Source organism: Siphateles boraxobius, unplaced genomic scaffold (assembly GCF_051911475.1).
Source record: "Siphateles boraxobius isolate OS27281-9 unplaced genomic scaffold, OSU_SipBor_1 1, whole genome shotgun sequence".
Classification (NCBI taxonomy): domain Eukaryota; kingdom Metazoa; phylum Chordata; class Actinopteri; order Cypriniformes; family Leuciscidae; genus Siphateles; species Siphateles boraxobius.
Genome location: NW_027508699.1, coordinates 29,288,547 through 29,316,482, shown reverse-complemented (window position 1 = coordinate 29,316,482; position 27,936 = coordinate 29,288,547). Strand labels below are relative to the sequence as shown.

General features: G+C 41.0%; 2 protein-coding genes across 4 annotated transcripts; both read right to left on the bottom strand.

Moving 5' to 3' along the window:
* Positions 1-121: 121 nt before the first annotated feature.
* On the bottom strand, positions 122-3,643 carry LOC143740038 (apolipoprotein D-like). Of its 2 annotated transcripts, none has more exons than XM_077232082.1 (5): positions 3,620-3,643; positions 1,584-1,718; positions 1,030-1,148; positions 754-842; positions 122-663 (listed from the first exon to the last, which is right to left on the bottom strand). In XM_077232082.1, exons 2-5 carry the CDS (start codon positions 1,701-1,703, stop codon positions 422-424), a joined length of 570 nt encoding a protein of 189 aa, XP_077088197.1. In that variant the 5' UTR covers positions 1,704-1,718; positions 3,620-3,643; the 3' UTR covers positions 122-421. The 2 variants fall into 2 exon arrangements, with proteins under 2 accessions (XP_077088197.1, XP_077088186.1); XM_077232071.1 differs by lacking the exon at positions 3,620-3,643 and adding an exon at positions 1,809-1,873.
* apoda.2 (apolipoprotein Da, duplicate 2) lies at positions 122-27,778 on the bottom strand. Of its 2 annotated transcripts, XM_077232102.1 has the most exons (6): positions 27,703-27,778; positions 27,478-27,612; positions 25,727-25,845; positions 25,457-25,545; positions 25,098-25,370; positions 122-391 (listed from the first exon to the last, which is right to left on the bottom strand). In XM_077232102.1, the coding sequence occupies exons 2-5, from the start codon at positions 27,595-27,597 to the stop codon at positions 25,129-25,131; spliced, it is 570 nt and encodes a 189-aa protein (XP_077088217.1). In that variant the 5' UTR covers positions 27,598-27,612; positions 27,703-27,778; the 3' UTR covers positions 122-391; positions 25,098-25,128. The 2 variants fall into 2 exon arrangements, with proteins under 2 accessions (XP_077088217.1, XP_077088210.1); XM_077232095.1 differs by lacking the exon at positions 122-391 and having other exon boundaries at positions 24,403-25,370; positions 27,703-27,777.
* Between the last annotated feature and the right edge of the window lie 158 nt (positions 27,779-27,936).

Sequence of the window (27,936 nt, the reverse complement as noted above, 5' to 3'; positions counted from 1 at the left end):
ACCGTATTGTTTTGGTCAAAAAGCAAACGTTTTACTACTAAATAACAGGTGCTTATGCAAAGCAAATGCCAAGAATATCTTATAACAAAACCTATAACAAAACAAATGACAAAAGGCAGCATTTTGATATTTTGTCCTTTATTTAAAGTCTTATCCAAAGTCTTTGATTTATCACACAATAGATATTATCTAGACAACATTCAACTGTTTGAAGAAAGAAAAGTGACATCACCAATGGATAAATAGGATTAATTAAAAGCTTTAGTTTACATTGCGACCTACGATAAACATATTTAGTCACATTCTCATTGCACAGACCACTGATTAAGAATACAACAGAAAAAAACAATAATGTAAGGTCTTTAAAAAAAGAAAAATTTGACCACAGCATCTCACAGTAGCTCATTATTCAAGGCTGAATTCAAGGCATGCCGCTGCACAGTCCTGGTCTCTGGTCGGTCTCAGTAAAAGCATCAGTACTGATGCCTTGGGATTTGAGGATGTCTAATAATGCAGAGACGGTCTCCTTGGGAAGTGTGCGTGTCCTGCTCATGATCCAGGAAAACTCAGAGTGAAAGAGACCGATGAAATCAGAGCACGAGTAAACCAGGGTGTATTCATCATAATCAGTAGCCAGCACCCAGTAAGGGGCATCAGGAGCATCTAAAAGAGAACATCATGGATAACTCAAATCAAAGATTCGTAAATAAAATCAAATAAACCAGCTGAAAAGAATGATTTGTTTAGACTTACTTTCAAAGAAGCTGACTTCAAGTTTGGCAGGCTCTGATGCATCTACAATCTTGGCAGTTCCCTCAATGAAGTTGATAGTGCCATTAGCACTGTGAGAACGTTAAGAGAAAAGATATTAGGTTAATTTAAGCCATTTCAGAAGAAAGTGCAAAACTCTTTTGAATATTCTGAATATCAGAATCAATTTTATTTTATTTGTAAATAGACTTATTATATTCCGAATACTAACAAAGGTATGATATATTTATATTGTACTATTTTCTCATCAATACTTACAGAAGCTCATCATTTCGAACCAGGACAATGCCGTCACTCAGAGTATAAGTGGCCTGACAGCACTCGCCCAACTGGAACGGGGCTGGAATCTTCATGATCTCATGCCATCTGCCCATGTACTATAAAATAACAAAATGATAAGAAGTTATGCAACAGGATTTTTTCCCATGATAATACAGGTAATTTTGTAGAAAATGTTTCATATAAACAAATACTAATATTCTACTATTTCTGCTACATTTTTTTTATCAATATGGGATTTATTTATGTTGACAAAGTTGTTCATAATGATGCTCCTGATACTAAAAAAGTAAATGTAAAGATTAAGAAACATTTACAAAGTCAAAAAAGAAAAGAAGATTAGTAAGTCATGGTAACTTATGTTTTTAAATGACTTTAACTCATCAAAAAAAAAAAAAGGTTTTAAGTCTGTTTAATGTGATTTAAGTTGAAATGACTTGTACTAACAAGTTAATTATAGGCAGCAGCTGAACTTAAGTATTTAAATAGGTGGAATTTTTTTTTTTTTTTACAGTGTATAAGCGAAAGTTTACCCTAGTAGGATCAAAGTTTTGCTGAACAGGAGGTTCTGGACATTTTCCAGAGCTGATGGACTGAGCGCTGACCGCCAGCACAGACAGCAAAGTCAGAGACAGAACCTGAAGAGCCTGCATTCTTTCAGTTTGAACCTGAAAAAACAGAAATTCATACTTAATGAGCATACCAGGAAAATGTAAATTATAGTTTGGATAGTTGCAGACTCAAAACAACCACCTTACCTGTTTGGACTCAAAAGTGGAAGGTAAAGAACAGTGACAAAGTTTAGTATATATAGACCGTTACATCTTTTGGTTATATCACTAACTCCACCCCCTTCAACTTAAAAAAACTCAGAACAGGTTTGGGGAACCTGGTCATCTGCTCAAACAGATGTTGAAGGTTAAGTAAACACACCTTGAGTTGAACTTCTCAGAAGAAGGTGATCAACGAGTCACGGGTATAGCTTCCCACAATCTTTGAAAATAAAGCTTTAAAATAAAACTCAAAAGGTTTCCAGAGAATCCATGCCGTCGGTATTTTAATGAACAATTTGAATTTGCTTATTTTACATGATATATATATATATATATATATATATATATATATATATATATAAATTGTGACAGAACACACATAAAAGCTTTAATTTGTGTGAATGTGATAATCTAGGCTAAGTCGCATATCTGTAACGTAAGCATCATTTTAGCCTGAACCGCCCTGAAGAAATGCACTTTAAGCCAAAACACAGATATAAAAGGTAGCAATTTATCATTTAAAATGTAATTCTCCAGCACCATCTCTGAATCATTGTGCACATCTGTGATTTATGTTTTCTTCATGAAGCTGCCTGAATCCATCAAGCTTTATAGTTTTACAATTATGTTGGTTTATGATAAAGCACTTTACTTTCAAGTCTGATAACTTTATTCTCATTACTCCATGAATTTGGATTTTATGTTTTGTCACATTGCATCTTGAAACCTGCAGGTTGAATATTATTTTTCCTTTTCTAGAATTAAATTACACCCTTAATGTTTAAACATTTGGAATTTTTAGTCTTCAATGAAGGTTCAAAACTTTGAAAAAAAATAACGATTTAGTTTGTTACCCATGATATATTTAAATAAAAAATTAATTGGCCAATATATCAATAAAACTTAACTTTTTTGAGTTCTTCACATAATATCCATGAAATTATTCAATGTTTTTCCATTCATCCTTTTGTTACTAATCTTGTGTCCTCAATTGGAGGTTGAGTCACACAACATGTTCTTATCACACTAGTGTTGTTTGAGTTTTCACAAACACCTGCAACATGCAAAACACACAACACGTGAGGATATGGTCCTTATGTAAAAACATGTCTACTGCAAACATTTTGGGGAGAAATAGCCTACACGTGGCAGTTTTTATATCATTTAAGAAAGAGTTCATCAGGTGAGCCTCCCTATTCTCTCGCTCCTAATGGGCCCAATGAGTAGCTTATAACAATAACATAGTAACATACAGGACCTTGAGAAGAGGGACAATAGAAAGTTCCTCAGTTTAATCAATGCTCATGTCCCACAAAAATGGTTAAGAATTGATTCAGAAATACAATTAAAAGCTATGATTAAGTATCACCACTTGTTTTTGGCAGCAAAGCGTTTGATCAGACAGATGAGCATCCTCAAAATATATATCAGCCTCTATCTGTCAGCATCAAAATTATATTCATTCAGCCTGCTGCTCAATTTGGAAGCACCGGTTCATTGTCACAGATTATCACAACTTATTGTTACTTTCCCCCAGACAGTTATGCCCTAAACTTAGATGAACTTCAAAAACACAAATGGAATGACAATGACAATTTATTTAAATAGCAGTATTAAAAACAACAGCTGTTGACCAATGTGCTTTCCACATAGACTCACAAATCAATAAGGAACTTTATATTTAAGTAACATGTAAGCACATACAAAAACATTTTTAAATGTTTATTAAAAAGACTGTTTAGACAAAGCGACAGTGTACGTTTAGTCTAGATATTCATTAATGAAACATCACTTACTTCATGTTGGGAATAAACTGTGGTAGGCTAATTCATAACTGAATGTGAGGAGACAAGAAACATTATTGGAGCCATTTTTGACATAGGCATATGAACGAGTAAAAGTGATTGTGTGCATATATTAAAAGGTACGGTAGACATTTCTTGGAGCGGCTAGCAATATCGAGCTAGCTTATTCAAATCCAGAGCACTCTCCAAGCCACGCCTCCTTCAAAAACACATGAACTCATACAGCAGGGAGAAAACAAAACCGAAGACATGGCGTTAAATTATCTCATGTCTACATAATATTACAATAATAAAGAAAGTGAAGAGCACTGGCTTGTTGGCTACCACCTGACTGTTGCAGATTTATTTTGCCGTTGATAGTGTTGCCATCAGGGCCGGCGCTCCGCACACGCACATCACGCAGTGCGCGTAGGAGGAGGGGCACCAAAAAAATCTGGGTGGTGAAAAATCACCACAATAGGCTTCTAGTATAAATAACAAATAAAATGTGTCTAATAGGCTACAAAAGCAATACAAAAGTAATATAGGCCTAGACCAAATTAGTCGAGAAAAAGGTGAATCTCCTTCCCAGTCTCCCTCTGGTGCCCCCCCTTCCCCACCTCCCAGTGGTCTGTTCGATTATGCCTCAATCAATGTCAAATTTGGCAGACACCGACCTCAGACATGGCCTCGAAAAGGCACCAAGAGTCGGGGGCGGAAAAAAGGAAAAAGAAGAGACAGCGGGATGATACTCGCTTGCAGATAAGACAATGTTTTAAAGAAAAATGTTAGTTTTGTAGCGCGGGCACCCTTGCGTCGTGTATGCATGTCAAGGGGGGCGTCGCTAGTAGCGCAAATGATCCGGGGCAGGCTTTTTTAGCCCTGCATGTTGAATCTTTTATTTTAACAGGGGTCCAGGGGTTTCTCCCCCGGGAAATTTTGAAACTTGGGCTGTTTAAGATGCAGTTAGTTTGTTTGAGAAGAAAAGGAAGACCGCTTAGATAAGTTTTTTCGTTGTTGTTCTATGTGGTTAATGCGGTCATTTTCAAGAGGTTCATAGGCCAAGGCCCAAGGGCGACATGTGTTGGTGAAACTGCAATTAGAACCCGATTAATCTTTTCCCAGCCCTATAGAATAGCAGAATGGTCTCTTTATAGAGATGTAGACAGTCCCTCTGTTGAGTAAATTCTATTGTGCAGTTATTTATGGTTATTTGCTGTTTAAAATGTGCACTTTAAAATTCATACTTATACTGTTATTTCCTCTTTTTTTGCACTTTTAACTTCCCATGTGGGAACCACCAAGCATTTGTGCTTAGGGCACCCAAATGGCTAGCGTCGGCCCTGGTTGCCATTGAAATGTCACTATCCAAACACGGGAAACAGAGATCCAATTGCAGTTTTATTTAAAGGGTAATCCGTACTCACAAACTAGTCCAGGCAAGGGTCAAAATCCAAAAGGCAATCCAAAAACAAGAAAACAGGCAAAAACAGGCTACCAGAAATGGTGCGACAATATACAAGGACTCCGTAACAAACACTAAACAGGCAGGGTATTTATACAGAGAACAGGACAATCATGATGGGGAACAGCTGAGTGCAATGAACAGTGATGAGCGCAGACAAGGATTGTGGGGAATGCAGTTCCAAACGTGAATGACACCGTGGGGAAAGAGGACCTCTAGTGGACACCAGGGAACATAAACCAGACACTGTGACATGAAATGCATGAATTCGATTTACGAATGCTCATCTCTTCCAAATTAGAGTAGTTATGGTGTGAAAGCAGCACAAGCTTGTTGTTTTGATCCAGGAAGAACTGTGAAAGATTGCTCCTGTTTCAGTTGCAGTGACTGATCTTAATCTGCATTGCATGTGTAATGTCTGTGCAAGCAGGGTGGGCGAAGGTATGAAAATACATATGTTGACAGGCAGTTAGCACGTATCATTGCATTTGGACCTAATTTAATGATTGGAAGAACATTTTATGTTCCTATGCCTTCATAGGCCTATAAATAGCTACATTTAGACCACCAGTGATTTCTGCAGGCAGATGTCCCTGCAGGTGAGGCAGAAAATGATTCAGAGCTTTCCATATGGTCATAAGTTCTAAATAATTTATGTCTGCTGAACTTAGTCTGCTTGGCCACAAACCGTTCACCATTCTGCCCTCCTTGGGTGGCACCCCAGCCTTTTAAGGACGCATCTATCGTCACAATTTCCGCATCATTACCCATAGAGGGGTTCCCTGTGCGTAAAAGTCTGCGCTCTTCCAGTGACGCAAAGCTGCCGAGCAGGCTGTTTCAGAGCGGCAAAGATCACGTATCGGACTGAAATGTAGTGACAAAACCCATTTCATGAACGCTCTCATTCTCAGGAGTCCCAGCAGCAAAACCTGGATCAGGGGTAGGCAAGTTCGGTCCTAGAGAGATGCTGTCCTGCAGAATTTAGTTCCAACCCTAATCAAACACACCTGAACAAGCTAATCAATGTCTTCAGATTAGGCTACTAAGGCTATAGGCACGTGAGGTTTTTTTTCAGTGTTGGAACTCTGCAGGACAGTGGCTCTCTAGGACCGAAATTGCCTACCCCTGACCTGGATAGATATATAGGCCATAAGACCCTGCAGTCTGAGGCATGAGCCACTCTTTTGCTGCGAGCCCCCAGATACCAACCAAAAAACGCCAGGCCCCACAACCACCAAAGCCTACGGGCCCAGCTCGCCCTCCCCCTCCTCCTGTGAGAGCTCTTCGGCCTCTGCCACAGCGCCAGGGCCCACACCCTCCTCCGGCGGCTCGAGGTGAACCAAAAACAACTGATACCAGCTCTCAGTGATATGTGTCGGGTCCCCGCTATGATAACAATAACTTTCTCAAATGTTTACAGAACAAGCAGGAACCCAGTGTGCCTGTATCTTTTTCTATTGCTGTTCGATTACATGATAGAAAGTCTAAGGCCTTCAAAAGCCGTACAGCAAACCCATCTAATCTGGTGCCTATTACACGACATAGCAAGATTGCTGTGGGGACAAAAAGTAAGACTGTTAAGTTAGCACTTTTAAACATCCGCTCACTTAAAAATAAATCACTTTTAGTCAACGAATTAATAACCACATACAACCTGGATTTTATGTTGCTAAATGAAACTTGGCTAGAAGAAAGTTGCAGTGCAACAGTCCTCAATGAAACAGCCCCTCCTAACTTTACTTTTATGAGTGTCTGCAGAGCTGTCAGAAGAGGCGGAGGTTTAGCTGCTCTTTATAAAGATGTCTATCAATGTAAGCAAATATCATTTGGGAATTACCCGTCTTTCGAATATCTGGGTATTGTGTTAAAAGGTGCTCCACGCATTTTACTTATCATTGTTTACAGGCCTCCAAAATACTCTCCAGCTTTTGCTGAGAACTTAACAGAACTGTTATCAACAATTTCCTCAGAGTTTGACTGCTTTGCCATTGCTGGAGATTTTAACATTCACATAGATAATGCAGAAAACAATATGGCAAAAGAAATCAAAACTGTTTTAAAAACTTTTGATCTGACTCAGCATGTACATGGAGCCAAACATAATCGTGGACACACTCTAGATTTACTTATCAGTAAGGGTCTAAACATTTCATCAATTGTTATTAAGGATGTAGCACTGTCTGATCATTTTTGTATTTTCTTTGATATATTGATCTCTCCTGCCATTGAAGCTAGATCTGTGTCTGTCAAGAAGAGATGCTTAAATGAGAACACTAGTGTACTATTTATGAAGGCTATATCTTTAACACCAAGCATATCTGCTGACTCTGTTGATTTTCTCCTTGATTCTTTTAACTCAAAAGTTAAGAGTGTAATTGATGATATTGCTCCTGTGAAAGTCAGGAAGAAGAGTGGCAGACAAAAAGCACCTTGGAGAAACTCAACAGCAGTGCAAAATATGAAAAGACAATGCAGAAAAGCAGAGCGCATGTGGCGGAAGACAAAACTTGTAGTCCATTATAACATCTACAAAGACAGCATCCATGCTTTCAATAAGGAACTAAACAAAGCTAGACAGACTTTTTTCTCGAATATTATAAACAGAAATATAAACAACACGCGCACTCTTTTTGCTACTGTAGAGAGACTGACAAACCCCCCAAGCCAGATTCCCAGTGAAATGCTCTCAGTGAGAAAGTGCAGTGAGTTTGCTTCTTTCTTCTCTGAGAAAATCAATAATATCAGAAAGGTGATCAGCTCATCCTTGAGTTGCGCTGGTGTCAGGCAGATCAGACAACAGCACGAGAAAGTAGCCACTATGTCTGATTTCGAAGAAATTGATGGCAAAATTTTGGAAGAAACCGTACAGCAACTAAAAACAATCAACCTGCGCCCTTGATGCACTTCCCACATCTTTTTTCAAAAATGTGTTACACAGCTTAGAAGCAGATCTCCTAGAAGTGGTAAATGCCTCACTTCTCTCTGGGAGTTTTCCGACCTCCCTGAAAACTGCTGTTGTCAAGCCCCTCCTGAAAAAGAGAAATCTGGATAAGACCATATTAAACAACTATAGACCGATCTCAAATCTTCCTTTCATAGGCAAGATCATTGAAAAAGTTGTCTTCAATCAGCTGAACAAATTCTTAAGCTCGAATGGATACTTTGACCATTTTCAATCTGGTTTCCGACCGCACCACAGTACAGAGACCGCGCTCATAAAGATAATAAATGATATTCGCTTAAATACTGATACAGGCAAATTATCAGTGCTGGTACTACTCGACCTCAGTGCTGCATTTGACACTGTCGATCACAAAATACTTCTTGACAGGCTGGAAAACTGGGTCGGGCTTTCTGGGATAGTCCTAAAATGGTTCAGGTCGTACTTAGGAGGCAGAGGTTATTATGTGAGTATAGGAGACCATAAGTCTGAGTGGACATCCATGACATGCGGAGTCCCTCAAGGCTCAATTCTTGCGCCACTCCTATTCAACCTGTACATGCTCCCAACGAGCCAAATAATGAGAAAAAACCAAATCGCTTACCATAGCTATGCAGACGACACACAGCTCTACTTATCCCTATCGCCTAACGATTACAGCCCCATTGACTCCCTTTGCCAATGCATTGATGAAGTAAACAATTGGATGTGCCAAAATTTTCTTCAGTTAAACAAAGACAAAACTGAAGTCATTGCGTTTGGAAACAAAGATGAAGTTCTCAAGGTGAACGCATACCTTCAGTCTAGGGGTCAAACAACTAAAAATCAAGTCAGGAATCTGGGTGTGTCTCTGGAGTCAGACCTTAGTTTCAGTAGTCATGTCAAAGCAATAACTAAATCAGCATATTATCACCTGAAAAATATTGCAAGAATTAGATGCTTTGTTTCCAGTCAAGACTTAGAAAAACTTGTGCATGCTTTCATCACCAGTAGGGTGGATTATTGTAATGGACTTCTCACTGGCCTTCCCAAAAAGACCATAAGACAGTTGCAGCTCATACAGAACGCTGCTGCTAGGATTCTGAGCAGAACCAGAAAATATGAACACATCACACCAGTCCTCAGGTCTTTACACTGGCTGCCAGTTACATTTAGGATTGATTTTAAAGTATTATTACTGGTATATAAATCATTCAATGGCCTAGGACCTCAATACATTGCAGATATGCTCAGTGAATATAAACCCGACAGATCACTCAGATCATTAGGATCACATCGGCTAGAAATACCAAGGGTTCACTCTAAGCACGGCGAGTCTGCTTTTAGCTACTATGCCAGCCGCAGCTGGAACCAGCTTCCAGAAGAGATCAGATGTGCTCCTACAGTAGTCACATTCAAATCCAGACTCAAAACACATCTGTTTAACTGTGCATTTACTGAATGAGCACTGTGCCACTGTTCGTCCGACTGTTTGCACTGTATTTTATTTTATGTTTTAATTATTCTGATTTCTGTATTTTATCTTTTATTCTAAACTGTTTTAATTATTCTGATTTCTTTTGTTTATTTTAATTTCTTCTATGTAAAGCACTTTGAATTACCATTGTGTATGAAATGTGCTATATAAATAAACTTGCCTTGCCTTGCATGTGCGATTATTGTACTTTCACCTCCTCTCTGAACTGCGACAGACAGTTCATTAGAGAGAGAACGCGCTCTTGAGAGAGACGCGCTCACATGGAGACTGAGTTCAACTCCAAGCCCAAGAAAATCACATTTTGACTGGTGTAAAATTGCTCTTGTTCACATTCCCCCTGAACCCGAGAGATGTGATGTGCATGAGCACACGGCAGTGTTGATGTCCTGCAACCCTCTCTCCTTCGATTCGGCTAATGAGCCAATCGTCTATGTATGTCAAAATCCTCTGACTTGATATTCTCATGGGTGTTAAGCCCGCCTCCGCAAACAGACAGAAACTTCGAGGGCTTAACGAGAGCCTGAATGGCAGAACTCTGAATTCGTAGCATATGCCTTGGTAGGCGAAACGAAGAAACTTCCTGTGGGTGGGATAAATGCTAGGGATGGCTGACGCGAAACAGTCGTTCCGAAGCTTTGCGAGATCCCGAAGCGCAGATGTTTCGAAACACTAGGCTTGTTTGAGACGAGCAAAATCTGCGCAGAACCAAGGGGGTAATCCATCAACCGGAAGTTGAAGCTGCCTCCGGGGGCCGCCATTGTAGCTGGCTATCACCTGCTGTTAGCATCCCATTGACTCCCATTCATTTTGGCGTCACTTTGACAGCGAATAACTTTACATCTGAGGCGTCCAAAGACTCCATTTGTCCATTATTTATTTCTAAGGAAACACGACAATGTATAAAAGGCTCCATTACTTTGTATCTTACGTTATGGCCCCGTAGAAGCCATTCTTGTAAAAATAGGCTAAAAATTGCGTCATAACCACGCGACTTTATGTCGCACAATAGAGACATTACCGTATAGACAGGAGGAGAAGCTCGCAGGCAATCTTTTACTGTCTAAAGTCAGCCCATGGCATAGATAGAGTCCATAAAAGCAACGCGACAAAATAATTAATCAGAATACTTACCAAAAGTTGCTGCAGGTCGCGGTTGGGTGACTGTCTACGGGTGATTAAGATTTGTCTTGGCACAGCTACTAGAAGATTTACAACTCCCAGCCAGGTTGCTCACGTGACATCTACGTCATCAAGCTCAGTTTGAGCCTGCGCAGAACGCTTGGCTATCAGGAAGTGAGTACCCATGTTTGGCTTCAACTCTCTCCGTTGAAATCAACGGGGTCGCTCTGTCCATTTCTTTTACTGTCTATGCGCAGAACCGATCACCGGTGATCAGTGCGCAATGCATGCTGGTTAGAAATGTGTCCGAGTGCGGTCCGCCTTGCTCTGATGTCATGCTGACGTGTGTCAAAAAGCTCTCGCGAGCGCAAGGCGCATGTGTCGGATTCTGCAGTCGCGCGCAGTTGCCGTGGAGGACTGCGCTGATCAAAAGCATGATGGGAAACGACTTGCTGACGACACAGCTTAATGCTGATTGGTTTAAACAACCGTGATGTGTTGTTCTCTTTTAAAATGTTTGATTTTAAAACTCGGATACTCGTATATGTAGGCTACTCTCGGACAGTGCGATCTCTATGAGTTATGCAATGTCATTTTATTATTAAACACACACACAAACAAACACATAGCCTATGTCTGTATTACAGAAAAAATGATTGATAAACACTTATTTGGAATGGAATTAAATAACAAGTACTTGTTATTGTCTTGTTCGTTATATTTATTTTCATATAAAGGCAACAGAAATTAAATTGCATCCAGTTTATTAGCAACAGTGTGCACAAGCGTGAATCCCGTGAATCCAGCGATATCCATCATTGATCTCGCAGGGTCAGATCCACTGCGAAAAGCGAGAACTGTCTGGCTTGCCTGCGCTTTTTTCACTCCTCCTCTCACTGCAGCCGCCTACTCTCGACTACATTTCAGGCGAGGCAAGGCGCATCTCAAACAAGCCTACTGATTCGAAGCTTGATTTTAAAACACCCATGTCACGTAACTATGGCCAAACGAAGCCTCGAAGTCTTATGTTTCATCAGGTGTGATCCGCCGAATCAGCGTTTGATTGATACGGTCGGAAACAGACCACACAATCGCACATCTGTATAAAAGTGAAATCAACGAATATTGACCTCGTGGGTTTTTGTGAGAGGGGTTTGATTTTGAGATAGCGGATTTTTGGTGATATAGTGACAGTTATAGTGCGATTTGTTTAGTTATATTTAGGCTTACATTTAAATTTACACAACACATTGACTTATAGGCTAGAGACACAGAGTATGCATATAGTGACACATTAATAGATACATAGATATAAATATATATAGACATCTAGATAGATAGATAGATAGATAGATAGATAGATAGATAGATAGATAGATTAAAGATAGCCTACATAGGCTATATAAATACATAGATTATAGATACATTTATAGATACATGTCTAAATACATATATTTTAGATACATATTATATATATACATATCTAAATGATAGATTGTAGATACATATATCTAATTACATAGATAGATTAGAGATACATATCTAGATAGATTTGGATAGATAGATAAAATGGAGGCTGCCCAGAAGAGATGCCGTACATCTGTGGTGTGGGAGCATTTCCATTTAGAAACCCCAAATAAAGTGAGATGTGTGTATTGTGATCGGCAGCTCGCCTACTGCAACAATACATCATCCATGATGCGCCATTTGAGGAGCACTCATCCTGCCATTTTGCAGGGTGCAGAGGATGGCATTCCCCCTGTACCTAGGCCTGCTACTGACACTGCTGGGCCATCTAAGCAAGGTATGCATAGATGTATCCATCAACATCATCACCATCACCATCACCACCAACACCAGTAGAAACACAGGGCATTTTATGGGAACTTTTTGATACTCGTATCCATCAAACCCAGATGATACACAATGCTACAGCTGATGCTACAGTGGAAGTGAAAAAATTCATCAACGATGCGATTTGCCCAGAACTCATGATCCACTAATTTACTTGAAAGAGAGAGCAGTAATCTTTTCTCATTTGTATGTCCTAGCTAAAAAATATCTTTGCATGCCAGCAACAAGTGTCCCTTGTGAGAGGATTTTTTCAAAGACTGGAGAAATTATCTGTAAAAAAAGAAGTAGGCGAAGTCCTTCCACAGCAGAAAAAATAATATTTTTGAATAAAAATATGTAAAAAAAGTGAGACATTGTGGCTTGATTTATTTTATTAATATTCATTTTGCAGGACCAATAACATTATGCACAGTGAGGAGCCTATAGGTTACAAGATTCACATATTAGAAAAGTACAATAATAAAAAAACAACAAATTTTCATGGCTCGTCAAGGTTGTTTCAGAGCAACACCTGCAAGTGACCACTAGGTGTCACCGTTGAGACGGGTGTCGGATTGATTCGAAGCCTCGAAACAATATGGACCATTTGGTTCAACTGTTTCATTGCTTCACGAAGCCTCGATCTGCCCATCACTAATAAATACTTATGTGGAAAAAAGCATCTTTCAGATAGACCGATGTGAACCAGTCGTTCCGTTTTATGGCGCGGCCGAGCGAGCCATGTAAAAATCCTCATGTAAAAAAGGGCCATATATATATTATATATATATATATATATATATATATATATATATATATATATATATATATATATATATATGTAGTAGTTGTAACGAGTTAGCTCAAAGGAAAAATATTAATAATAACTCAACTTGTGATTAATTATGAATATTTGGGTCAGTCAATTGGATTAACTTGATGTAGCTAAATTAATATTACAATCAATTAATCAGTTCGTCCAACAAACTCTTTTGATTAATCATTTATTCTAAGAAAAGGGTATCTTTCATGGCCACAGATAAAATCATTATTTCTTAGCATGTAGCCTACAGCGCTTATGTAAACAGATCAAGATCGTAAAATAAACTTTGTTGCAAGCGAGGATCAGAACCAAATACATTATTTGCACAAGTTTTATTAACAAAATCACTAACACATAACTAACATACAAACAATTACACATACATGGGTAGATGGTAAATGACAGAATGAAACCGGAAATGAAATGAAGCTATGAAAAAGATTCTTTGAACATGAAAAGAACCATCAACTTATCAATTTCAGAGCACCTCATTAAATGTATACAACATGGCCTTTGCAGTGAAACATTTCATGTGAAGTTCCTGAAGAAGGATTTTTGATGGTCCCATGAGTCCCAACAACATTCAGTTGACTGAAGAATTGGTGATGAACTTGCGTATTTGGTTTGACTCTGTCCCCTTGGCTGGAGTGCAGATTGGGGCTTGCCGGTGTTCTGACGATTCATGCTACCCATTGAGATGTGCTACTTACGAGTTATGCACATGTGCAGACTCACAGTATTGTTCTGCGTTACCACGCCCATAAATCTATGCATCCTTGCAGTGGAGACTTGACGGTGAGCTTTGCAATATCTTTAATTCTTTTTTTATTACATAATTTGACATGTGAACGTGTAAATATTAGCATGCACACCTTATTTTCAGCATAATATAGCAAATAGCTATGAATGACCTATGTTCAGTGTGTTCTACTTCTTTCTGAGTTTTGAAAGATTGGAAAATTCTTGCTTTTTAAACTGTATGTTTTCAAGGTTTGAAATGTGCTTAAATTTTTAATATCATTATTGAAAATGCTTGATATTTGTTTCATAGAACGTCTCGATTAAAAAAAACTACAAATAACATTTAAAGATCAAATCGTGGATCATTTACACATCATTACAATTTCACGCAAGCACATGAAGTACTATTACAAATGGCGGCAAAAAAATTCTGCATTGAATGAAGATGTTGTGCCAAACTCCTGAGGTTGTCCTTGAGTCCTCTCTCTCCTGAATGTCTACATGGCAGACAGGAGAGCGTAGTCGAAAGTCGGGCGATAAAGGTCGGTCACCGGAATTAGTCCAGACACCAACAAACCCGGACCAGAGGAGCAAAGAAACGAACGACACTTATAGCACACAAATTAAAAAGACTAAACAGGTGTGCAAGTGGTTACAAACATTTGTTTTTCTTCTGTGCTTTTCCAAAAAAGGAAAAAACTCAGTGTTTTCAAAAGTCGCTGTCTGTTCGAGGAGTGCTGAAATGTAAATTACTCATCATTAAAGTAATTTTGGCTTCATTATGGCTTATAACTTTGGCAATACGTTAAAATAGTTGTCATACCTGACCAAAAGATTTTCAACACGGTAAGGATTAAAAGATAAATACTAAAATAAATATAGCTAACTGTTAAGTAGTTAATCTAGGATTGTGTTCTAAGGTGGTTCTAATGTCTCTAGCCTTCCTCTTGGTGTGTCGATCAAAACACAGGAATGGATCAGGACAGTCTGATTCAATCAAAGGGGTTTATTGTACACTGAGAATGCGTTGGTCTGTGTGAGGTATGTGTGTGGTTAATCAGTAAGAGACGCACACTATAGCACACAAAATAAGGGTTAATTCTCCCGGTCCTGTGCAAGTCTCTCTCACTCGCGCTTCATTCGGCTGCGTCAGGGCGATGATTGACAGGTGCACTAAGCCCCGCCTTTCCAACATTGCCACCCCCAAATTTATTAAGAAATTTGCTCCGTTGGAAATGAGTTCAGGGTTACTGTTGGTTGTCTTCACTCCCAGGATGGTCATCCTCTTCAGGGATTTCAGGAAGAACTATTAGACGAGCTATAGGCCGAGTATACGTTCTGTCTTTTATCTGTATCTCCGCTGTTCTGACACGGCCATCGGCTCCTGGGTAGACTTTCAGAATTCTTCCAATACGCCATAGGGACCGAGGTAGTTGGGGGTCAACCAACATGGCTACAGTGCCAGGCTCGATTTTAGGTGATGGTCTTTGACACTTTCCTCTCGTCTGCATTGCCGGTAGATAGTGCCTTATAAATGCAGACCAGAATCTGTCAGCTAATACCTGGGAGTGTCTCCATCTCCGCTTTGTGAGGAGTTCAGACTCCGGATACACCACCTGGGGTAAGGAACCGTCTGGCCGCCCCATCAGCAGGCAATTTGGAGTGACTGGGTCCAGATCAGCCAGATCTGCCGAAACATATCCTAAAGGCTTAGAATTTAGGATAGCTTCAATCTCAATCAAAACTGTCTGAAGCACTTCTTCGGACACCGTTTCTGAACCTAGGGTTGCACGAAGGGCAGCCTTTACAGACCGGATCTCCCTCTCCCACACACCTCCAAAGTGCGGAGAGGCCGGAGGATTGAAGTGGAAACTGATCCTTTGTTTGGCTAACAGCTGTTGTAAGTCTGAACTGAGTTGGTTGAAAGATTCCCGGAGTTCTGTCTCTCCACCTCGGAAGTTGGTGCCCTGGTCGGAGTACAGTTCGGCAGGCTGGCCACGTCGACCAATGAACCTTCTCAGTGCCATCAGAAAGGCATCACTGTTCATTGAGGCCAGCACTTCTATGTGCACCACACGGGTGGTGAGACACTTGAATAGGAGGCCCCATCTCTTCTCTACCCGGCGTCCCAATGTCACCACCAGTGGCCCAAAACAGTCCATTCCTGCGGAGTAAAATGCCGGCTTAAACAATCTGAGCCTTGGAGGAGGGAGATCAGCCATCTGCTGTGTTGCTGGCTTTGACCTCCACTTGCAACAGTCGAGACATGCCCTTTGGTGCTTCCTGATTGCCTCCCTACCTCTCAGAATCCACAATCTCCTGCGGAGCTCAGCAAACACCCGCTCAGGTCCTGGATGGTGAAGTCGAGTGTCATAGTCCTTGATCAGTAGCTGAGTGTTAGGATGATGAGAGTCAAGTACAATAGGGTGCGCGGTAGCTGGGTCAAGGGCTTCCACTCTCCTCAGTCGTCCTCCGACTCTGATGAGTTGGTTTTCAGAGTCAAATACAGGAGAGAGACATAGTAACCGACTGTTGGAGCGAACTGACTTGTTGGATTTTAGCAGCTGGAAATCCTCAGGGAAACTATCTAGCTGTATCTTTCTCAGGGCAACAGTCTCTGCCTCTCTGTAGGTACCTGCTGGAGGAGATTTATCCTGGGCAGCCGCCCCATGCAGCTCCTGTGCAACTGCGTCCACCAAATCTTTCCAGTAGTTGTATCTCCTTTCATTAGTCAACGGCACAGTGTTAGTGATCCCACAGAAGATTCCTCCTTTAAGTTCAGCTGCATCTTCAGAGTTCGGAAAGCATGAGGTGGGCTGAGAGGGCCACTCCTCCTGTGGTTGCAGTAGGAACTTCGGACCTTGAAGCCATCTGTTGGGGCCGATAAAGTCTTGCAGTCTCTTGCCCCGAGTCAGGTCATCAGCAGGGTTTCCTTCAGAATTTATGTTTCGCCATTCTGTCCGGTCGGTCAACTCCTGAATCTCTGCTACCCGGGTGCCCACGAAGACTTTGTACCTACAGGACTCAGAAAGGAGCCAGTGGAGGACAATAGTAGAGTCAGTCCAATAGGTGACCTTGTCCCATTTCAGAGTGAGCTCAGTTGTGAGCAACTTCGCCAACTGTGCACCTACCAAGGCGGCGCAGAGCTCGAGCCTCGGTATTGACTGTCGCTTTCGTGGGGCCACTTTAGACCGGGCTGGAAGAAAGGCAAGGTGAAGTTCCCCCTGGCGACCTTCCGAACGCAGATAAGCAACAGCCCCATATGCCTTCTCAGAGGCATCACTGAAAACGTGAATCTCCCGGCGTACATCTGATTGATCCATATAGGAGGGGTTATAGCACCTTGGAACTGTCACCTGCGATAGGAATTTAAGCTCCTCTTCCCTGTCTGTCCATGCTTGCCTGAGCTCACCTGGGAGTTGTGGATCATCCCAGTCCCGGTGGTTTATCCAAAGCTGCTGCAGGATCACCTTGGCTCTGGTAGCATAGGGAAGGATGATGCCAAGGGGGTCGTACTGACTTGCCAGCACCCTATAGATGCTCCGCATTGTCAAGGCATTGTATGTGACAGGTCGGTGTTTGAACCCAAGATGGTCCAGCTCGCAGTGCCAGCTCAGGCCCAACGTTGACTCTCGTGAGTCGGCTTTGTCTTGAGAAAGCCACAACTCCAGCTTAGGGGACCTGGCCTCGGGAGGTAGATGACTGACAACTTCTGCTGCATTACTGGCCCACTGCCGGATGTCAAAACCACCAGAGGATAGGAGGGTACGTAACTTATCCACTAACAGTCGTGCTTCTTGAACAGAACTCAAACTTTGGAGACAATTGTCCACGTAGAAGCATCTGTCTACAGAGAATCTTACATCCTCATCAGGTGTACTGTGTAGCGCCACGTGTCGCTGAAGAGCGAAGGACGCACAGCAGGGGCTGCACGTAGTCCCAAAGGGAAGTACTTGCCACTCATAAGTATCTGGAGGGTCATCCCGACACAGGTCACGCCATAAAAACCGCAGGAGTGGTCTATCCTCAGGCAGTAGCAGGACCTGATGAAACATCCCGCGTATATCCCCACTTATGGCCACACTATGCTCCCTAAACCGCAGGAGGACACCCAGAAGAGAAGGGCTCAAGACTGGACCCGGTAGTAAGGAGTTATTAAGATTTAGCCCCTTATACTCGAAAGAACAGTTAAACACTAAGCGGTTCTTATCATTGTGAGTGACCATATGGTGTGGGATATACCACTTCTCTCCTGTGGCCTCCTCTCCCTCATTCTGCAGTTTGATGGCAGCACCAGTCAACTCCAGCTTATTTATCTCAGACTTATAAATCTCCGCTTTCTCTGGTGACCGAACAAGCCGACGCTCCATGCCTCTGAGACTAGGCATTACTGCTTCCTTAGGAGCACAGAAGAAGGGGAAGTCCTTCCTGCGCAATAAAGGCGTTGCATAGCGGAGGATGCCGTTAACTTCAACCCGAGTTGTCTTAGTCTCCAAGAGACTGATAACCTCTTGGTCCTCTTTGGATCGGGTGACCTGCTTCTCACAGCGGTAGGGTAAGACATCAATCTGCCATAGCCTTTCCACATCCTTTTTCATCTCTAGTTCAGCAGGGGTGAGGGATACGAAGAAGCACTGTTGTGGTGACAGCTGATCCTCCAAGAATCTTGCTGGTCCCTGCAAGGTCCATCCGAGCCTGGTCTGAACAGCTGCAGGTCCCCCAGAGGGGCCCAGACGTACAGGTGATATGGGAGTAATGAGGTGTGTATTATCAGGTCCAATCAGTAATAGTGGGCTTACTCCATCGAAAGACTGCAGTGGAAGGTTCTTCAGGTGCTGATACTTCTCCAGGACACTCGGAGGGTAAGAATGGTCCGCTAGACCAAGGCACTCGGCAGTGAAGGCAGCTGAGATTCTAAATATTTTCTGTGGCTGAGTTACTGGAGAAATCTGGAAAGAGACTACGGCACCATTTACAGTCTGAACATCCTGGCGGATAGTACGCAGAGCTAAGCTCTCCATGGGACCATGAATTCCCAGTTTGATGGCTGCAGGGGATAGAAGAATCGTCCTCTCCGAACCATCATCCAGGACGGCATAAGTATCCAGGGTCCTATCTTTGTGACGGAGCAGAACTCTGACAACCTTGAGGAGAACTTTCCTACATCCTGGAGGTTTATCCAGATACAGGGTTTCAGTCGCTGAATTAACCAGACAAGATCCTTCAGTCACTGGTTTGGAGTTCACTTCATGAAGAATTTGCAGGTGTCTGCCTTTACAGATACTACATGGCTTTTTGAGGGTACACTTAGCCGCTGGGTGTGCACGTCCACAGCGCCAACAACGGTGATTCGCCTGGATCCAATCTGTGATCTGCTGTTTGTTGAAGGACTTGAAGGTATCACACTGACTGAGGTAATGGTCATTTTTGTCACAATACGGACAGAAAGCTTTGGGCTGTGCTTTGGTGATCCCTGAACTGGCTAATGGAATCAGAGCTGCTCCGATAGGTAATTTGGCAGGGCTCTCATCCGATCCATGAAGTACAGTAGCTGAACGTCCAGCAGGGTTTGTCGCTCTCCCCCGGTCCGTCTTCTGCTCTACCCTCCGCCGACGGTCCGAAGTTTGACTCTCACTGCTCTGACACCACGCTTCATACTGTAACCATTCAGAGAAGTCTAGGAGGTTGTACACTGCACCCGGACGACGGAACATGTGTCTTCTGAACTCTGACCTCATTTCAGGAGGTAGTTTGCTTAGCAGCCTCTCCACATGCGAACCACATCTTAATTCCGACTGACCTTCATGGCCCAAAGTCTCCAGCATACCGACAAGGGATCTGATTTGCAGGGCGAACTTGTCAAAGGCTGCTGTATCACCTCGTCGTATATCAGGAGCATCCATCACCTTAGCTATCCTTCTGAGGGCTAACTTGTAAGGTTTTCCGAATCTCTCAGTCAGAGCTGCCATAGTATCGCTATACGGGAAATGTGAGTTTAGATAGGAGTCAGCCACCAGGCGGGCTTCATCTAATCTCAAATGATCCATCAATATCTGATAGCGGAAGAGCTCAGTCGCATCATGAGGTAAAAGGTTTTCCAGAGCAAGCTTTAGTCTGGTGAACTCACTAGGATCTCCTGTGATGAAGTCTAGAATGGTCGGTGTAGGCCCACGATAGGTCTTCTCTCTCTCATCTGGATGCAAAGTGGAAGCTCTGGGCGTAGGTGTCACACACCTAGGTCTCCTTGGCTTATACCTTTCATGAGGTTGAGGCAGGTAAGCAGCCCTAACAGGCTCAAACCTCTGTTCTGGATACCAACTTGGATCATGGGCGTAAGTATCGTACTCATTGAGTGGTGGAGGTAATCTGCGAGAAGTAGGTGGGACAGCTTCATCTGGATAGCTGGCAGGAGGGAAGTCATAATAATTAGGGGGCTTAACTGACTGTGTGACTTCTTGTTTGGCAGGCAATCCAGTTTGTATATGATCTCTCATTACTTGAAGCTCACTAAGCATCTTACCCAAGAAATCTACCATCACATGTTCCCTTAATGGCTCCTCAGCATTCCTCTCTGGGTGGTTAGACAGAAAAAAAACATCTCTATAGTCCACAGTCTGCTTCGGGGTTGAGAATGAGCTGTAATCCCCTTTAAGGGCAGACAAATCTGAGTTCACCGGTGCAGCAACTGTACTGGCCAACCGCATTGACTGCCGGTTGGTAGATGAGTGGGGAAGTGGTGTTGGAAGAGACTCAGAGCGCAACATGGGTTGCGAAGGCCTGCGTGCTGAGTCACAGACAGTTTGTGAAGATAATTGAACCTCAGTCTCTTCCCAAGGCCGATGATATGGTGAAAACTGAGGTTGAGTAAAAGGCATGGGAGCTGTCACCTGATGTCTTTCATAGGAATGCTCTCTGTTATAAGCAGCCGGCGACCATTCGTCCACCACGTTCCAGGAATACTGACTCACGGGACTAGAGGCTCTGTCAGAGGGGGAGGGAGAAATCCTGGCAGCATCTGATGGATTTCCTCTCTGTGGCTCCTCTGCAGCATAAGACATCATTGGCTGTCTGATCGGTCTACGTCGTGCAGCTGTGAGATCGTAGTCCTCGAGATAGGCAGGAGTGCGAACATGGCGTTGAGGTCTGCCACCATCTGCATATAACCCTTCTGGTTCCATATCAGAGCTGATAGATCCCACTTTATCCAAGAGCAATGGCCGATATCCGGCTCGAAGGACCAATTTGTTAAGTAGTTAATCTAGGATTATGTTCTAAGGTGGTTCTAATGTCTCTAGCCTTCCTCTTGGTGTGTCGATCAAAACACAGGAATGGATCAGGACAGTCTGATTCAATCAAAGGGGTTTATTGTACACTGAGAATGCGTTGGTCTGTGTGAGGTATGTGTGTGGTTAATCAGTAAGAGACGCACACTATAGCACACAAAATAAGGGTTAATTATCCCGGACCCGTGCAAGTCTCTCTCACTCGCGCTTCATTCGGCTGCGTCAGGGCGATGATTGACAGGTGCACTAAGCCCCGCCTTTCCAACACTAACGTTAGCATACACTAGAACTACTGTAATTTACACAAGATGGCAAACTCCATGCATTATTGGCAAACTCCATGAATTATCAGCTAACGTTTCATTTCATTTCATTTATTGGTTTATTTTACAGGGACAGTGCTCATTAATTAATAGTAAAATAACTGTAAATGAGCCAGAGTTAGCTCAACAGGCTAATTTTCATCTGTTGTCCCTGGCCAGTTATTATTAAGGCAACCTAAAATCAAGATATAAAAACAAAAAATGACTTTTTACAGTCCACAAATAATGACAACATAGAAAAGTAATGATACGACAAGTACAACACACAACAATAAGTAACAAGCAACATCAGCACACAACATAGGCTAAAAAATGAGAGATAACCAAGTTTGACACAAGACAATCTGCTAGCAAGAAACAATTTTCAGTAGGCAGTCAGTAGTCTAATGTGCACATATCTGATTATCAATTAGCCAGTTCTTAAGCTGACCAGTAAAAGAACGATACGTGTTTGTTTCTCTTATCAGCCTAGGCAATAGATTCCACTGTTTAGTTGCTGTTACAGAGAACGCTGACTGACTAAAGGCACTTTTTCGAGTGGGAATGATACAGTCCCCTCTTGTAATACCTCTAGTGACATGAGTGCCTGCTCTCTGCATAACAAATCTCTTCCGTGGAGGTGGAGCCGTGCTATGCAATATCTTATAAACTAGACAAAGGTTACTGTAAGTGATCAAGTTATCCCAACTCAGAAGTCTATGGGTATTTAAAATTTGACAGGTGTGAAAACTATTAGGTTTCTGAACTAAAACTTTAAGAGTATGTTTATAAAGACTTTCCAGTGACTTCATTGTAGACTTGTTAGCTTGTGCCCAGCTTGTCAAACAGTATGTAAAATGCAGGATAATCATGGCATTCATATATATCATAGCAGTTTCAAAGTTGAATGATTCCCTAACAAATCTAAAATTACTTAAATTAAATCTAACTCGTTTGCACATACTTTTTACATGAGTTCTAAAACAGAGATTCGAATCAATCCAAACACCCAGATACTTATATTCAGTCACAACTTGCAAATTTTGACCTGATATCATTATGTCAGGGTCTGGAACGCTACATGGTCGCTTTGAAAAGAACATGCTAACCGTTTTACAAACATTTAACGTTAGACATGATCCGTCAAGCCATGTTGTGATATAGTTCATTGCACTGGTTAGTTTTAAAGCAGCTTGCTGTTTTGTGCTGCTATGTACATAAATAACAGCATCATCAGCATATAATAGAATTTCTGTATCGGGACAAACTAAAGGCAGATCATTAACATTAAGACTGAACAGCAATGGCCCAAGTATAGATCCTTGCGGAACACCAGTATTATTTGTATAAGCAGTGGATTTATGATTTTGAACCTTTACATAGTTTGTTCTTCCCTTTAAATATGAATCAATCCACTTAATGGTATCATTGGAAAAATTAAAAGAAGCTAATTTGTTAACAAGTATTCCATGATTCACAGTGTCGAAGGCCTTTTTAAGGTCCAAAAAAATTGCCCCCACAATACCCCCCGTATCCATCATGGATTTAATGTTTTCCAGAAGGAAAAGGGTAGCAGTCTCTGTTGAATGGTGAGCTCTAAAACCAAATTGCATAGGATGCAGGCTAAAGTCACTGTTGTTCAAATAAAAGACTATTTTCTCTGAAACCCACTTCTCCATCACCTTGGATACAACAGGCAAAATGCTGATAGGTCTATAGTTACTGATAATCTGGGGATCTCCTCCTTTAAAAATTGGTGACACAAGAGCAGTTTTCCATGTGTTTGGAAAAATCCCTTGAGATATTGAAAGGTTTATGATATTTGTAATGGATGGAGCTAAGCAGTCCTTTAACGACTTGAGCATTATAGAGTCCATTCTGTAACAGTCCTTAGCTTTGGAAGTCTTAAGTGTTTTAATTATCCTTAATACCTCTTGCTCGGAGATGTTACTTAACCCTCTCAAGGCAGGCGTTGCTAATTTGCAACAGTTAAAAATTAACGACCTTATTGGGGTTTAGAATTGGGGTTTAGAAGTTTGGAGCTGAGAGTCCACCAAAATGTTATCCTTTGTTTCAGTGAAACTTTGAGTAATCTCATCTACAGAGTCAATGAAACGTTATTCTGTCCCTTTAGTTAGACAGAACAAATTAATGTCACATTAGACAAGGAAGTTGTAGGTTGTTTAAATAATTACGTATCTTATTTAGCTGAGGTAAATTAAAGGCAATAGTCACGTATCCTTTCTCAATGAAGAATGAGACGGCCCAAAGGCTGATTCGCACTTAGTGATGAGTACATATGTCATCCAGTGGTTGTCCAGACACCCTGGACACAACCTTTAGCAATGGCCTTGAACGGTGGTTCAATGTCAACATTGTGACAACGCTGTAACAACTTTACCAGACAATGTTGTTATAGCAACCTTTTTGCCATGTTGTTAAAATGTTGTTGGAAGGTTGGGTACGTTGTGCCAACGTTCTGTGTTTGCTGGGATTATACACTATACAGTTAGGCTAGTAGGCTAGGCTACTACAAGTTTGGGGTCAGTAAGATTTTTTTTTTGGAAAGAAAGGGATTATCAGTCAGTGGTTATATCAGCGTAGCAGTCAATAAACGAGAAATGGGAGGTCACGTAGGCTACGGGACAAATCAATTAGGCTCAATATACAGGTAGCAATGTATTTAGCTATATTATTCAAATGCAACATGTAAACTTTGTGTGATCAGTCACAAAAGATGTCAAATCTTGATACAAATGGACAAAAACTTCTGTAAAAAACTTCTTTAAATAAAGCAGTGAGGCTCTTTCATCAAGGGGCCTGTCCCACAGTTTAAAAATATTATAGACTTATGTTTCTCTAAAATATGTTTCTTGTAAAGCACTGTTTGAACTGGGTGGTCATGGGCTGGGCTTCTCTTCCTGGCCCAGTTTATCACTTGATCTCACTTGTTCCACAACATCCAGTAGTCGTCATCAGCCCATGAGACATGCAAAGCACTATTGCTAGCTTATCAATTTCACAGCTGCACAACTCAGACATATATCACAAAGAAATATAAATTATCTGATCAGAGCAGTGATTGAGCTCAATTTAGAGTATGCGTGGAATGCAGACCATGGGATTTAGCAGATGATCCCACAGGCCACTCCAAGAAAAGTTCCATTTACAAAGTGTCTCTCTATGTAGGAAACTTTCTCTCTGAGTAAAATTGAAAGGATTACGTTACAAACACATAGTTTATGGTTTGATTTACAATTATGTTAACAGAAGTTAAAACTGCATAATTTTAGTTGAAGGTAAGTTCATCTTTGAGAGCATTTTAATTTATCTTATCGGTAACACTTCTTTTTCAAATGATGTATTAATGTCAATAGTTAACTATTGGCAAAATTTTAGAAAGGATGCATTTCTTGCAAGAGTATAGCCAACAAAAATTCCACAATAGCTAGTTGAATATTGGTTAACTTTATAATGTCAACTGAAAAGTAAGTAGACCACAACACATCTCACAGTAGCTCATTATTCAAGGCTGTATTAAGGCATGCCGCTGCACAGTCCTGGTCTCTGGTCGGTCTCAGTAAAAGCATCAGTACTGATGCCTTGGGATTTGAGGATGTCTAATAATGCAGAGACGGTCTCCTTGGGAAGTGTGCGTGTCCTGCTCATGATCCAGGAAAACTCAGAGTGAAAGAGACCGGCGAAATCAGAGCACGAGTAAACCAGGGTGTATTCATCATAATCAGTAGCCAGCACCCAGTAGGGGCCAGGAGGAGCATCTGAAAGAGAACATCATGGATAACTCAAATCAAAGATTCGTAAATGAAATCAAATAAACCAGCTGAAAAGAATGATTTAGACTTACCTTCAAAGAAGCTGACTTCAAGTTTGGCAGGCTCTGATGCATCTACAATCTTGGCAGTTCCCTCAATGGAGCTGATAGTGCCATTAGCACTGTGAGAACGTTAAGAGAAAAGATATTAGGTTAATTTAAGCCATTTCAGAAGAAAGTGCAAAACTCTTTTGAATATTAGAATCCATTTTATTTTATTATTTTATATGCTTGTTATATTCTGAATATTACTAAATATATGATATTTTATTTATATTGTACTATTTTCTCATCAATACTTACAGAAGCTCATCATTTCGAACCAGGACAATGCCGTCACTCAGAGTATAAGTGGCCTGACAGCACTCGCCCAACTGGAACTGTGCTGGAATCTTCATGATCTCATGCCATCTGCCCATGTACTATAAAATAACAAAATGATAAGAAGTTATGCTTTTGAAGTTAATATTTTGTCCTGTGATGAAAATGAAGTTTCATATGAACAAATGCTTAAATTCTACTATTTCTGCTTTCATTTTTGTTATCAATATGGGATTTATTTCATGTTCGTCTTGGCTTTATGATAAAGTGGTCATAATCCTGGTACTAAAAAAAGTAAATACAGATTAAGAAACATTTACAATATATATATATATATATATATATATATATATATATATATATATATATATATATATATATATATTAGGGCTGTCAGTTAAACGCGTTATTAACGGCGTTAACGCAAACCCATTTTAACGGCGTTAATTTTTTATCGCGCGATTAACGGTCTTTTTGGCCTAGCAAACTTTCTAGTTTTTTTTTCACATGCTTTTGCAATAGGACGCGGCATGGACGTTTTGAAAGCGCAAGCTGATCTAGCTAGACCGGAAACAAAACAACAGGCACGCCGCACACACTTGTTTGGGCTTGCGAGCCGGATGCGCGAGCGCGAATCTCTCTGCTCGCGCGTGGAATATAATGTGCCGAGCACGAATCTCTCTGTTCGAGTCGCGCGCTCTCAGATACACGCTGCTCTTGTTAGAATTTTCTCTGGGCTCGCTCAGACAATATGTGCCTGCACTTAAAACGTGTTCAGTGCAATCGCGAATCTCTCCTCTTCCCCAGCTAACAATTTTAGGTTATAAGAACGTTTTCATAACGTTCCCATTAAGTTATAAAAACTTTATTTCTGAATGTTATAGGAACGTTCAAAACGTCCAGTTTTGAGTGGATGACGAGCGCGAGACACCGAAATGGGTGCCAATAAGATTCTGAATGGAACGTTTACTTTTAAAAAGTTGCCAAATGGTTCCATTGACGAGACCAAAGTGATCTGTGTGTTTTGTCGTTGTGAACTGAGCTATCATCATCGCAGCACGTCCAGTCTGAAATACCACTTGATGATGGCCAAACACACACACACACACACACACACAGCTGATGCGAATTCTCCGCCCCCTCGTCAATATCAGGACCTCGTCAGTATTTCTTTCACCCTTTTATTGATGGACAGTGTTACATTGTGTGAGAGATTATTTGCTCCAAGTAAGAATGTTTTATTGTGAAATTGAACACAATATATGCCAATGTTGTTTTCAATAAAAAACATTTGCACAAAGCAAGCCGATCCACTTTTCCATGTTGATAAGAGCATTAAAATGAGAAAAAATAATGGGACAAAAAGAAATCAAGAGACATTTAGAATAGATAAAACTGTGTGATTAAATGCGATTAATCGCGAGTTAACTATGACATTAATGCGATTAATCGCGATTAAATATTTTAATCGTTTGACAGCACTAATATATATATATATATATATATATATATATATACATATATATGATACGATCAATAAGTCATGGTAACTTATGTTTTTACATTACTTTAACTCATCAAAATAATTTAGGCAATTTCAACTTTTTTTGTAAGTCTGTTTAATGTAATTTAAGTTTAAATGATGTGTACAACCAAGTTAATTATATAGCCAGCAGCTGAACTTAGGTTTTTAAATAGGTGGAATATTTTACATTGTATAAGCGAAAGCTTACCCTAGTAGGATCAAAGTTTTGCTGAACAGGAGGTTCTGGACATTTTCCAGAGCTGATGGACTGAGCGCTGACCGCCAGCACAGACAGCAAAGTCAGAGACAGAACCTGAAGAGCCTGCATTCTTTCAGTTTGAACCTGAAAAAACAGAAATTCATACTTAATGAGGATACCAGGAAAATGTAAATTATAGTTTGGATAGTTGCAGACTCAAAACAACCACCTTACCTGTTTGGACTCAAAAGTGGAAGGTAAAGAACAGTGACAAAGTTTAGTATATATAGACCGTTACATCTTTTGGTTATATCACTAACTCCACCCCCTTCAACTTAAAAAACCTCAGAACAGGTTTGGGGAACCTGGTCATCTGCTCAAACAGATGTTGAAGGTTAAGTAAACACACCTTGAGTTGAACTTCTCAGAAGAAGGTGATCAACGAGTCATGGGTATAGCTTTCCACAA

Bases quoted from the DNA above. Each gene is read 5' to 3' on its own strand.
- LOC143740038 (XM_077232082.1), bottom strand. From the start codon at position 1,703: ATGCAGGCTCTTCAGGTTCTGTCTCTGACTTTGCTGTCTGTGCTGGCG. The intron at 1,149-1,583 runs GTAAACTTTCGC...GTTATTTTATAG, and splicing joins AAAACTTTGATCCTACTAGG to TACATGGGCAGATGGCATGA. The intron at 664-753 runs GTAAGTCTAAAC...GTTCTCTTTTAG, and splicing joins TGAAGTCAGCTTCTTTGAAA to ATGCTCCTGATGCCCCTTAC.
- apoda.2 (XM_077232102.1), bottom strand. From the start codon at position 27,597: ATGCAGGCTCTTCAGGTTCTGTCTCTGACTTTGCTGTCTGTGCTGGCG. The intron at 25,546-25,726 runs GTAAGTATTGAT...ACGTTCTCACAG, and splicing joins GTTCGAAATGATGAGCTTCT to TGCTAATGGCACTATCAGCT. The intron at 25,371-25,456 runs GTAAGTCTAAAT...GTTCTCTTTCAG, and splicing joins TGAAGTCAGCTTCTTTGAAG to ATGCTCCTCCTGGCCCCTAC.